General features: G+C 30.2%; 1 protein-coding gene across 1 annotated transcript in view; it reads right to left on the bottom strand.

Annotated features, from left to right (window-relative positions):
* Positions 1 to 2,757: 2,757 nt before the first annotated feature.
* Positions 2,758 to 13,985, bottom strand: part of LOC129975825 (sushi, nidogen and EGF-like domain-containing protein 1) — a 40,174-nt gene continuing 28,946 nt past the window's right edge. Inside the window, exons 9-14 of the mRNA XM_056089053.1 lie at positions 12,281 to 12,382; positions 9,997 to 10,224; positions 8,217 to 8,283; positions 7,328 to 7,383; positions 5,669 to 5,765; positions 2,758 to 2,855 (exon numbers count right to left, since the gene is read on the bottom strand). Of these exons, the coding sequence (XP_055945028.1) occupies positions 2,783 to 2,855; positions 5,669 to 5,765; positions 7,328 to 7,383; positions 8,217 to 8,283; positions 9,997 to 10,224; positions 12,281 to 12,382 (623 nt within the window). The 3' untranslated portion in view covers positions 2,758 to 2,782. The remainder of the gene's footprint in view (positions 2,856 to 5,668; positions 5,766 to 7,327; positions 7,384 to 8,216; positions 8,284 to 9,996; positions 10,225 to 12,280; positions 12,383 to 13,985) is intronic.

Below are 13,985 nucleotides of genomic sequence, written 5' to 3' on the forward strand. Positions count from 1 at the left end.
CAAGTATTGCGCATGAGCAGAAATCACTCTAATTCATAACATTGTACTTTTAGACCAGAATCTCAACCTATCTCGTGGTATGATTTTTTTAATCGAATTTCAAATTGAACTGTAGATGGCGCACGAACACTGTGCGAACTGATAGATTAAGCGGCATTGCTTTGTAGAGTGTTCTGCTTATCGCAGGTTCGTATCTCGGAGACGCCGAACAGTTTTATATGCTTTTTCTTCATTTTTAGTTCAGTTTGTTTATTAAAATCTAGAATAATTCAAAGGTTACTAAGAATTTTTTAAAGTGGTTATACTTACAAAAATTAATTTTTATCTCAAATTATCTATATAAATAATGCAATTTTTAAATTCCACATCTTGCGCATGTGCTTAAATCGCCATAACTCTTAGCATTATGATTTTTCTACAGAGTTCTGTTCTACTTCAAGCTACCACTTTTTAATAATCTTCTAAGATTAAATATAGATGGCGTTCAAAAAACATTTGAGATTGTGCTGATCGCAGGTTCGAATCTGAGAAACGATAAATAGTTAAATATATTTTATCTTCATTTTTAATTTATTTCGTAATTTTCACCCCAAACTAATTCTGAGGTTACCAAGCATTAATAAAATGCTCATACTTGCAGAAATAAATTTTTATCTGAAAATATCAATAGAATTATTAAAAGCTTTCAATTCCACATACTGTGCACGCTCAGAAATCACTCCAATTCATGGCATTGTGCTTTGAGACCAGAACTCCTTCCCATTTCTTATATGATTTTTTATCGAACTTATAAGCTTGACTGTAAATGCCGCTCAAACAATGTGTGAACTGATGAATTAACCCGTTGATTACGTATACGTGATCACGCGATTATCCCTTCATTGAAAATGACATCGTATATATGATGAACCTTTCGCATTCCAGGAACCTATGATCGCGTATACTTGATTTCAATTTGTAATCTTTTATTTAAGTTTTCAAAACGCACTAGATGGCGTTTGAAGTTCGTTATAATTTCGAATAATATTTTGCAGAGCATTGACCTTCAATATGCTCATTCGTTTCCAAGTTTTTTTTTTTTTTTTTTTTTTTTTTCGGCTCTCTGGAGAGTGTTGGGCATTTAAAGGAACTTGACTGACTGCTCTCTTATTTACATTTATACTAACATGGATTAACGGTTGCTTATTGATTTATGTGGGTGTAAATTTAAAGTTTGCATTTGGGGTTTGCTAGATAGGTTGTTTTTTTTGTATATTTTGTTTCAGTTTTATTTTAATCTTTTTCGAAAAGTGTAAAAGTTTAAGTTAGAGTGAAATTTCTAAATTGATGAATGAATCAGAGTGAAACAGGGTGAAGTGATTTGTCGAATATAAGCAGTAGTGAATCTGACTATTTCGATGACACTGAAATAATTAAATATAGGCGTAATAGTTTAACTACATATGATTGGCAAAAAGACATGAAAGTATTGCCATCCCTGGTATCTACATAAATAGTCCAGAGCTAATTGAAGAATTTATTAATTTTATATGTAGATAGGAATGGTAAAAAGTCAAGAACACAGTGTGTAGTATGCAAAGAGTTCTTTAAATAAAAACGGAAGTTATTTTATTGTAAATGCAAAACTTTCATCCTAGGGCTTTGTCCTTTTTTTTAAGCATATATTATACATAATTATATTTATTAAAATGTTTCTTTATTTTATTTCATTTTCTTAAAGTTTTGCAATTTTTTTAAAACATTGCGACAGTTTTATTACAATATATTCTGATACTATCAATAATAATAAACAGTAAATTTCAGCATATTTAATAGCAGTAATTATTTTACATAAATTTTTAAAGAAAATGAAGCTTAGAGGGAAAAATCGCACGGGTCTAAGTGTGCGTACACTCTTATATTGCGTGGGCCTGAGGGAATGCTTCTTTCTCCTTTCGCCTGTCCTGAAGAATTAATGTTGGCATCGTATGAATGTAACAACTCGTAGAAGAGACCTCTTCAGTTGGCTATATATTCGTCGCCTCAATAGTCATCCTCTCCAATAAGCATTGGACCTTTATGACTCCAATTCTTATGAAATTAGGGGAGAAAATAGCAGATGGAGATGTTTTAATTTTTTTGCGGGGGTTTGGGGAGATGTTAAGTTCGGAAAAAAATGTATCAGCTCTTTTAGACTTGCAGTTAGGAATTTTATTGTTAGAAAATCATAGAATATTCAGTGAACTTCATTTCTATGAAATAACCAATATACTCAAACTAATATGATAAAACTTTATTCAGAAGTGGCATCTTTTACAACGTTCTGCTTTGCAACAATACAAAATAAGATTTCTGTGATTCATGAAAAATGAAGAAAGACTGCTAAATGCAAGATTTTTATCTACTTGGAAATTGTTTGTGAACGTCTTTTACATGCTGATGGACTTGGCTTCATGTATTGATTCCTTCCTTTACAGGTTGGATAATTATTTGCAATTCACATATACTTAGATGTATTAAAATTATCCTCAGTTTTTACCAATGACCAATAGATGCACATTATGGTAACGTCGCCAAATTACGAATTTCTGTCGCGATAATTCGCCAAATATGACAAAACACAACATTTCATTTGTAACTTTGAAAACACTAACACTGATCCTTCTTCGATGAAACTTGGCAAATATTTTACCAGTGGCGGAGCGTTTTTGAAGTTTGGCGACGAAATCGTATCTTAATATTAAATGTAAATTGCGATAGCGAATAAAAAAAAATTAAAATTAAGTAGATAATTAAAAATAAGCTAGATTTGGGTGGTTGTAGTTTCAATGGTATTCAACTCCATTACATGCCCATCACCAGTCTTCAAATTTATTCTGAAAGAAAAAAAAATAAAATTAAACCGATCTTAAAGTGCATAAATGTTATATCAAAATAAAATGCTTGAAAAATGTTTTAATAAAAAAAGTGAAAAATATTTAATGGGACAGAAAATAAATGAAATGTTTTTAAGTTTACATGTTTAAATGTCAAGCATTTAAATTTGTTTGTATTTAAGGCAACAATGAACACCCATTTTTCTTCAATATCTATAATATTTTCTGCAACTTAATTTTTAATATTTCTCACGACGATAAATATGTGTAAATTGTATTGAGTGTTCTATGTTAACTGAGTAGATGCTTGTTTTCTTGATTTCATTCAAATTATTAAATTTAAAACAAATCAAATTCTATAATATAAAACATTCTATATTAGGTGTATTTATTGAAATTTCGAATAAAATTTCTTAAAATATTTAATTAACTGATGAATAAATAATCGAAGAATAAATTTGCTATTTTCAATAAATCAAAATAATTCAGCAGGTGAAAATATATCATATATTTGTCTACAACAATTGTGTAAATCATATAAAATTTATGAAGAACCAAAAAATAATTTTTTAATTAAAATTCTGGACCAATTTTTGATAGAAATTATTTATTTGAAAAGTCTTATTCTCTTTTAGATAGAAATGCATTTAATTGTAGAGATAATTTTATGAATATGTCGCAAGGTTATTTACTCTATAAACTGTTAAATTAACTATAAAGCAATTTTGATCTAATCTGCTAAACAAGCTAAAATTAAAATAAACTGAAGTTAAAACTGCTTAAAGAGGATTAATGGGGATCATTTAGTCCATTAGAAGTCTTGATCTATCACTGATTGTTGAGACTCCAACACAAAAATAAACATTCATGTATTTGGAAAGAGTAAAATTTTTATAACGTGGCATCCATTTCATTAACACACCTTGTGTAAGTGTGTTGTGCCAGAAAAAATTATTTCTACAATCAAATGTATGTACCAGCATGTGCCAGAAAAATTTCTGCCACATGCTTGTACAACCATATTTTGGCACAAGCTGGTACAAACTAATTGCCAAAAAAAGATTATGAATTCATACTCTGATCTGCCGTAATCAGTTGTCAAATTTTTCAATCTCACGTTCTTAGTAAATATGCGAATGGGGGGGGGGGCTTAAATAGCATACTTTATCTTCAAATCATTCGAAAAGAGGAAATTTGAATTCTTGTTTTTTCGCGAAAACTCTTGTTGTAAAAATAACTTAATTTTCCCCCAACTGTAGTTTGAAGGTTAAAGTGAAAGAATGAGCTGCTGCTAAGATCTGCGTTGGCTTCATTTCGCAGATAGAGAAGAGTATGCATGATGTATCGAGGAAATCAATTAAACAGCGGCTGCAGTTTTCATAAACCGTTTGAAAACAATAACGCCGCCTTTGAATTTGCTCATGTACATCACTTTTTGCATATTCCTCAACGAAAGCCTGCTTTTATTGCTTTCTTTCAATATAAGTATGCTTCTCTTTCTTTTTATATAAATGCTGATTTTCTCGTTTGACATGAAAGCTTAAAGACTAATGTGGAAAAAATTGTAGACTTAAAATTAAAATCAAAGGAGATTCTAATCAATTAAGGAAATTAAAATCAAAGTCGACTTTGAAGTCTCATGAGACTCCTCTTTTCACATATTCAAATATCAGTGATGTATCCCAGACAAAAGGGTAAATGTTTCCTGAACTAAAATTCCAATCTGGTCCATTCAGTTTTCAGAATTTAGTCCCTTCAGAACAATTCAGATTTTCACTTCAGTGATATTAAAGTACAACAATACACGTTCATTTCAAATATGCTAATAGAAATAATTCCATCTTGTAAGAATTTCCGTTGTTAATAAATACAGAATTAGTTTTTGTGCAAATCTTACATAAATATCACAAAAATGTGTTTTTTTTTTCAGATTGCACATTTTTTGGCTATCCATGATAAATTGTAAAGGTTTAGAGATAAGAAGTGTTAATATAACGCTTTGCCGGCGTACTGGCATAGGGGTAGCGCGTCTTCCCCATGATCTGGGATTCCTGGGTTCGAGTCCTGGTTTGGGCATGGCTGTTCTTCCGTTGCTCTATCTGTGAAATGTGTTAATGTGCCCTCCTGTAAAAAGGGCTTGTGAAAGCGAATGAGTGATGCGTGAGTAGCAAAGTCGTACTCTTGACCTTAGTTGGCGCTACTAAAAAAAAAAAAGAAAGAGAGATACCCCCCCACCGACTTAAAATCGCTATCTTCGTAACAGCGGGCTTGTCCATGGCAAATGCCTTAAGAAAGAACAATACATCACTTTAAGCTGTTCTATCTCCTCCTTTCATTTAGCTGATGAAATCAAAATATCTTTATGTCGCAAAAATTATAAAGATATTTATGGCTGCAAAGTGTATAGTAGTTTTTGTGTTGATGTCGATAAATGGATATGGATTTCATTCGCAAACATACATAGAATGAACTACAACTGTTATATGCGAAAAAATATAAAAAAATATTTCCATGCTACATTTCCATGAAATTTTTCTTCTTATAAGCAATCTGTTGCATAATGGATTGAAGTTCAACGAGCTTGATTAGAATGGTACCTACACAAGTTAAATTTGCAAAAATAAACCAAAAATCAATTGAATAATACTTTTCTTCATAATATAATCGTTGCATTTAAAATATGTTACATTGGTATCGATATAAGGAGACACAATTTTACTGCGCCTTTAAAAATATTGCATTCATTTTATGATTATCAAATACAATATAATTTTTATTTCAAAAATATTTTTGACATAAGAAATTTGACTTACTTTCGGTATTGGAAAAAAAGCCAAAGTTGTTGGAACAGAAGCAATAGAGTAAGTACCACTAGAGAGATCATAACATATAGCCATACACTAGATCGTTCTGGAAAAAAAAATTATTCATGAGAGAGCTTATCACAGGGAAATGCCTGATGAAAAAGATTAAATGTGTGTGTTATAACAAACAGGCGGTGAAAGTATGAGGCTTTGTTTGATATAATTAAAAAAAAGAATTGTTTTTAATAAAGGAAAGATGATAGTAATGAATGTTAATACAGCGATCATAAAAAGTTGTTTAAACCTTAAATAATTATTTTACGCCATTTTAGTTTTCGTATTTCATTTATTTATTCGTTAACAAATTGAGTGAAAACCAAAGTACTAAGAACAGTCATACTGCGAATACTTACGAAAAAAAAACGAAAACTTTAAATTTATAGAAATTCGGAATAGATTATATGCTAAGTTTGACAGTGACATTCTGTCTTATACAAATGATATAAACTGTTTAAAAATATGATAAAAGTGTGTCAAGAATTCGAAAATACAATTTATAATTGATGACCAGAAACAAATGTAACTGATTCGGAAATTAATATGTTGATTTTTTCCGATATGTTGATATTTTATTAATGCAGATAGTACCGAAAAATTAAAATACTGTAATAAAGATACAGATTATTATTACCGTTTAGAAAAGGTTACAAAAGCAAGTCAGTCTTCTCAGTCTTCTTCGATCTGTAAAGTTCTTCGTCTCCAGAAGAATTAAAGAACCTAAACAACTGATTCAACACTTGAAAAATTAATGAAGCTTCTCTGAACAACACTCAGCAATCCTCCCAATAGTTGAAAACTTCGGAATTGTATGTGGGTACTCCAAAACTTCACAAACCTGGTTTATACGAACGGTGTGGAAACACGGCATCCTCCGAGTTTCACCTGTTTCGATCCATGATTACGTTTCTAGGCAAATATAAGCTTGATTTTGACACGACATCGAACTGGCCGACGACATTTTGTGAGATTGGGAATTTCAAACTAATCCAGTTCTGGGACAAATGCTTCAGTATGAATGACAGTTAGGTCCAAAAATAATAAGTTGGTAATATTTAAATTTCCATTTCATATTATCATTCATTGTAACTTTTATTATTGTGTACAAAAACATGCTCGTTACTTATTGATAAACCCTCATACATTTTTATATTTATTGAATTGCGTAATAAGGAACAGTTGAAAATCAAAAATTGGTTTTGACCATTTTTTGAATCCTCGATGCCTTTTAATTGACACTCGTGCGTGCCTGGGTCTATCTGCTCTTGTCTCTATAAAATGAGCAAAGTATGATTTAATCTAAAACTCATGCGTGTATTGTAAGCTTAAAGTAAACTGTAAATGTTCTGAAAATAGATTCATCATAGATTTAATTGATTTTTTTTGTTGTGAGAACTACCCCCCCCCCCAAATTTTCATAGATATTTAGAAGTAGAAATAAGAATTATGTTGAGAAAAAATATGAAATGAAATAGAATACAATGACTTGAGAGTCATTTCTGGATATGGAATCTGGAAAATTCCAAAAGTGTTTTCGAGAAAAAAAAAGCTGTATTAATTTATTAATAATCGTAATTTTTTTTGAAAAAATCTAAAAATCTTTAAGCTCACCAGCCATGACTTGTACTGCCTCACTGCAGCGATTTCCTTTATACCCCGCATCACATCTATGAGAAGACAAAATCGAAATGTAATAAGTTAATGATTGATGACAACAATAGTACATTGGAATTTGATTAGTTTGGAATTATATATAAAAAAAATTCAAGTTAATTATAAAATATATGTTCATAATCTAAAATGGTAGATACTTTTTACAATGAACGTATATATGTATATATTAATTTCAAAGAAATCCACTTTCATGAAAAAGTTTATATATAAAGATGCTGATATCCATATCTGTATTTTTACCCCTATCTGTATATTATGTATTGCCTTCTATTACGGGAAATCTCCAAAATCCGTCCGTTGGTTGTACGGTGAAAAGAAATCCAACAGACTCAATTACAAATAACGACGTTTTATTTAACATGAAAACGCAGGTAATAAAATGCAACCGAAGCTTACATGTGAATAGTAAGTAAGAACAACTACAAAGATTAATAAAAAATTCCTCTTCTTACTTTGTTATTAGAAAATTAAAAGGCATATTTTTTTATTCTAAATATTTTTATTTTCTTAAATACATTACTCATTATTATAGAATATTGAATAAATTTTTTTGTAAAATTCAACATTAAGAAGTCGCCACTCAAATTCAAGATATGGACACTTAAAGAAAAAACTTTTTAATCAAACTAATAGATTAACGATAACTTAAATTCGAAAAAAAAAAGATTTAAATAAAAAACTGTCTTCAAGATAAATGAGCAACATTTCAGAATTATAATGCATTAGAAAATGATTTAAATATAAAGTTCCTCAGAATAATAAAAATCCATTATCTCTATAACTCAGTAAAGATAAATAACTGATGGTATAAGTAAGAATAACTTACATGCATTTGTACGTCTGTCCGTCTATTTCACATCTTCCATGCAAACATCTCCAAGGATCGCATATATCTATAAAGTTAGCTCAAATTATAAAAAAAAAATATTCTAGGAAATAAAAAAAGTTATGCTAGTTGTATAATTAAATTTAATTTAAAGCATGTCATAAGATTTTTTAAAATGTCTTTTACAGAATGTGTTATTAGCATGTTTTTCTATATAATATAAGTATGTAGCCAATGCGATATTCTGTTATGCAATATAACTTTTATCCATGCAGTATATTTATTCGTTTCGTTTAAATATATTTTTAACATGTAAATGATGTGGCAAAACGACCTGATGATATAGATCACAATATTTTTCTCTGAACTGTTTCATTCGTTTGTGTTATGCCGAAAATGAGAAGCGTGAGATAGCGTTATCATATAATAAACATCTACTGCCTTCAGTGACTACCAGTTATATTAACAGCATTGATTTCGAAATATCAAAATAATTTGATGAAAAAAAATCTTATCCCACTAAATATAAGTAGTATTATTTTAAATGAAAAACTCTTTTCCCACTAAATATAAGTAGTATTATTTCAAATTACACTTCTTCCTTTTTTATACAGATGGTTGCATAATTTTTTCTCTCTGTCTATGCATGTGTGTGCGTGTGCGTGTCTGTATCTGTGTGGGTGGTCTTGACATTTTATTAAATAAAAATGAACTAAAATTTTGGAGTCTTTTCGCAATAAATTACAAAATATTTGCTGAAAAAGACTTTATTTTTAATCACTCCAAAATACAAAGAAGAAAATTTTCTGATGATACCAAATATTTGATACTAATGATACCAAAAATTTTAAACAGTGTCTCAAATCTTTAATTAATTTAAAAGATAGTTTTAAAGTTTTAACAACCCTATATTACCGTGTTGAAGTGAGACTCAAATCGTTTTCATTGTGCTAATATTTTATTATTGATTATTAAGGTATCAAAAATAAAAAAGTTTGAGGGAATCAAATTGGTAATTTTTGCAGATAAAGAGGCTTACTTTTACATAATGAGTGATTTTCATTGCAAGGTCAAATTTTAATAAAAAGTTTTGAAATTTTATTCTATTTACAATTGAAGTTAAATTTTAGAATCTAGCAATGGACAAAAAGCCTTAAATCCATTTTAAGCCTTTTTTTCCCCCTGGATTATAAATGAATGAATAGACTTAAAATTAAGGAAATACATAACACAATAAATAAAATGATGTAAGCTTTCTAAAATAATATGACATTCTTGGCTATCGAAGTTTGAAGTGTAAGAATATTTTGCTGAGGAAATAAAAATTATACAAAATAATGAGAATTTCTAGCAACCCTTCATTTCGTCCAGTCAACTAGTTCTAAAAGGATGCTTGTAGCAATAAAAATAGAGCATTTTGACTGGTTAGCATGCCGTGACTGGGATTATATCAAAATATTATTGTGCGATATCTTTTGAAAATATTTGTGGGGTTCATTGAGGACATATATCAGAGGTCATCATTCATGTGAAATAAAAATTTTCAAAATCAGCATATTAGTTGGGTCTGGCAGAGTCTGCCATGATTTTTCTTCAAAGAGAATATATATATAGTGAAATAGTATATTTGATGATTTTTCAGGAATGGGTTAATGAAAGACAGGTGGCTATTGATGGTGTATCTAAAGCCTCTAATCTTTCATTATGGAAATAAATAAGCGAAATCGAAAATTAATTGTAAACACTGATTATTGATGTTTTTCTACCATTTACTCCTTACTTTCACATATTCCAGTCTTTGGATCGTACATCTTGCCTAAAGGACAGTCACAAATTGCTTTGTTTCCAACAATTTTGCAATCTGCTCCCATGATCTGACAAGTGGGTTGCAGTTTCTCGCAGAGAAGGTTTCTCTCACACCAGGGTCCTTTATAATTTGGCTTGCACTCGCAGGTGTTGTTGCTACAGATGCCTCTGTTCAGACAATCAGAGTCTGAAACACAAATTCCTGAAAATAATTTAAAGAAAAGTCAGAGATGTGCCTGATTTTACGTGCATAAATAAATTCCAATTAAAGAATTATAAAAAAAAGGATATATATATATAATTTTTGATCCTTTGAATGACATATTCCAAACATATTTTCCTTTCTACTCTTTGCTGCAAAAAAGAAAATTGCTATAGTTATTGCTGTATGAAATATTTTTTCTATTTATTAGCATTTATTTGAATGCTTAAATCGCAGATGATATTGTTCTAATGATCCTGATTGCAACTCAACCGCTTAATTCTAAATCGTTAAAGATAGATAATAATATTTAATTGGAAAATGCTTTAAATAAAATGTTGAATTTTATTTTCTTCCATTCAATAAAAGTACTGCTGAGATAATTATGATATTTCCCCGATCCTACTAATCACATTTAATAAATTATTTCCAACTTACTAACAATTTAAAAGAAAACAGAATTCTATTCTTTTGTTATGAGGTTTTGAATAGTATTGTTTTATATAATGTAAAACTATTTCAATAACTACTTCTGAGAAGACCTATCTCTGTGACAGACGAAATTTGCATGAATTCTCTGTTAGTTGACTTAAAATTATTTTATGATAGAATAACTATGATATCGATAACATATTTGTACTATTTCAGTTTCAGTTTGAGGAATCTTGTTTTCTTTCAAAAGAGTTGCTTATGGACAGTTTTATATCATTTGCATGAGATAGACTTGAAATTATTTTGACGGATTTAATACTTTTTCATTTAAAATATTTTTTTATGTAATCTTTTCTATTTTCTGAAATTGGGCCAGGATAGCCTGGTTGGTAGGGCGTTGGATTCTCTTGCCTTAGGTTGCTGGTTCGAACCCCGTCGATCGAAGACTCCTCTCTTATGTGGTGGCTGACCCGTGGTCACAAAATCCTCCATGTCGGGAGTAATACCACTGGAAGTTCTGGATCAGGGGTGATCGTTCTCTGATTCAGGTCTAAATTACGATTTGTGGATGAGTGAATGAAATACATGAATGAAGTGCGCTCAGTAAAAAGGGTTGTGATGTGTGTGTAGCTAAGTCGTTCTCTTGGCCCTAGATGGCGCTGCAAGAGATGTTCCTTTGTCTTAAACCACAATGATTTTTTAGAGTCAGTGGGCTTGTCTAGACAAAAGCCATTTGGAAACAACAATAACATTTTTTGAAATGGTCTTCATATTCATGAATGATACTTTTATTTATGTAGCACCCTATATGAATTTTCTGTCAAATAATTAATGCAGGGTGATTCGTAATGATTGGGACAAAAAGAATGACAAAATACGACTCTTACAACTGATTTATTTAGCTTAAACAAACTTACTTTGAACCTAAAATGATACAAACTTTATCTGGCAACCACAAAAATTCTTCCCGTAACAAAATTGCCGCTAGAGGCCGCCAAGTGGAAGCGTGCACAACTTCTTTATCAAAATCGTGTCATCAATGCAATAGAAAGCATTCTGTGTTTTGGAATACACCAAAAATCATCATTTATCGTCATTAGAAAAGAATTTTGCAGAACATTTGGCAAAAAAACCACCACAACATCGGACGGTGAAGGAAGCAGAGTCAGGAGATAGGGTGCTTGTGTAAGAAAACTAGCCCGTAATAAATACCCACCAAAAACGAAGTTGTTGAGGGGAAACACTCGTGGAATGGTTACACAAAGTCCTAAAAATCAACGCGTCATACCAGTGCAAAACTGAATGCACTTCATACAATGTTGTGGTGTATGTTACAGATACGTGGTGTGGGTATATTGGACTTGTTATATTGGACTTGATATATTGGACTTGTTAACAAAGGATATTTTTTATCACGAGTATATATATTTGCCGTACAAACCGAGGGGCATACACTGGACAGCTATAGACACTTGGATAGTTGTCATTTCATTGTAAATTTGATTTATCGATATAAGTTCATTACAACGTTCAGAGGTATGCTTTTTTTTGTCCCATTCACTATGAATCACCCTGTATTCTTGTGTTCAATGTTTACATAAGATTCAAAATTTGTTTCTTTTACCTGGTTTGATTGTTGTTTCATTTCCTAAATTTTCAATGGTAGAAGCATCTTCTAATTCGGGTATAGAATCAGTGATTCCCTCTGGAAAACTTTGATATCCTTCTGAAAAATGAAAAACGGTGATAACAAAATGAATATTAATTGGACTGGAAGACCTTTTTTGTAGTGAATTTATCATAATACATTCATCGCAGAACCTAATAATCAAATTAAAATATAAAATAGGATAAATATTTTTAATTAAAATTTGAAATGAGTTTATAATCATTTAAATCTGCTTTCAAAAACTGATGATAAGAAATCTATTTGGAGAGTTTGCTTTATACTAAAAAATAAAAGTTTATTAACTCCTTTTAAAATCTTTCAATTAAACAATTTCAATAAATCGAAAAAATTATTTAAACACCAGTTTACATCATTTCAAAAATGGAGGCCTATGTTTCGGCAAGTTACAATAGAAGCCCTTTTAACTGTTTGAGTGCAATTTACTATTTATAAAGTTTTTCATTCTTTTTATTATTTCTTTATTTATTAAATTATATGTCTGGTATCGCTTGTTTCCCTCAAATTAGATGGTTAATATTATAATCTTTTTAATATAATTCTAATTAATTTTAAATTTTATTTCACTAATGTGTTTTCTTACACAAATAATTTTTCTCAATATACAGAATTAATATTTTTGATTCTTATCCCAGAAGGAAGCGTATCGGACCTCTGAGGCCCAAGGCCTTTAGGCCATTACAAAAAATTAGATTCATTTAGTTATATTAATGCCCAGCTTTTTAAAGCAACACTAGGAATATTTTTAGATGAACCCCGCAATTCTGAACCGGGATCGGATGACGAGGACAACATCGGAACTTTCAGTCCCTTCTCCAAACTTCCGCATAACAGCAAAGGAAGGACATTTGGAGACGGGAAATATTACCTGAAGGTTTAACATGCACCAGACCCGCTTATACGACGGTTCTTCCGTGGAATCGGGTCTCAGAATTGAAACATTCCGACCCCGCTGCCTTACCCCCAGGACACCGCAGCCCGGGTTACGTTACAAAAATTCAATTTCAAAATATTTACATTCAATGTATTTGGAAGCTAACCACAAGCATTTTAGAAATTTCCCCCATTTTCTTTCTTATCTCAAAAAAAAAAAAAAAAATGTGCGTGCTCGTTTTTCAATGTTTTTGTTGTTTAGAAGTATGTCTGAAATAGTTTTTGTTTCAAATTTTGTAATATAATTTCTTAACTAACAATGAAATAATAATTATAAACCAAGCATTACATTTGTTCAATTTTAAAACATGATAATCTTTAGAATTCTTCTTCAAAACTTCATGCTTCAAATGTTTTTAAATGGAGAGTATTAAATGCAATATTTATATGCAAACTATTCTTTTGCATTTAATACACTATGTTTGCATACAATTAATGCTTCTTGTAGCATAAAAATAAATTTCTATGTGTTTTGTTAAAAAAAAATATTTTTTTCGGGACCTTTGAAACTTGAATCCAGTTCCGGAATTAATATAAGGAACGCGAGTCTTCGCATGTAAAATGACATCGTAGTCATTAGAATTACTTATTTAAAAATAAATCTACAAAAACCATTATTTTTATTTCATTACTACGCCATTTAAAAAATACTTTTGTTTTCATTAATATCCGCAAATTTTCTTTTTATCTTGATGTCATCTTAGTCTCC

Source organism: Argiope bruennichi, chromosome 7 (genome assembly GCF_947563725.1).
Source record: "Argiope bruennichi chromosome 7, qqArgBrue1.1, whole genome shotgun sequence".
Taxonomy (NCBI): domain Eukaryota; kingdom Metazoa; phylum Arthropoda; class Arachnida; order Araneae; family Araneidae; genus Argiope; species Argiope bruennichi.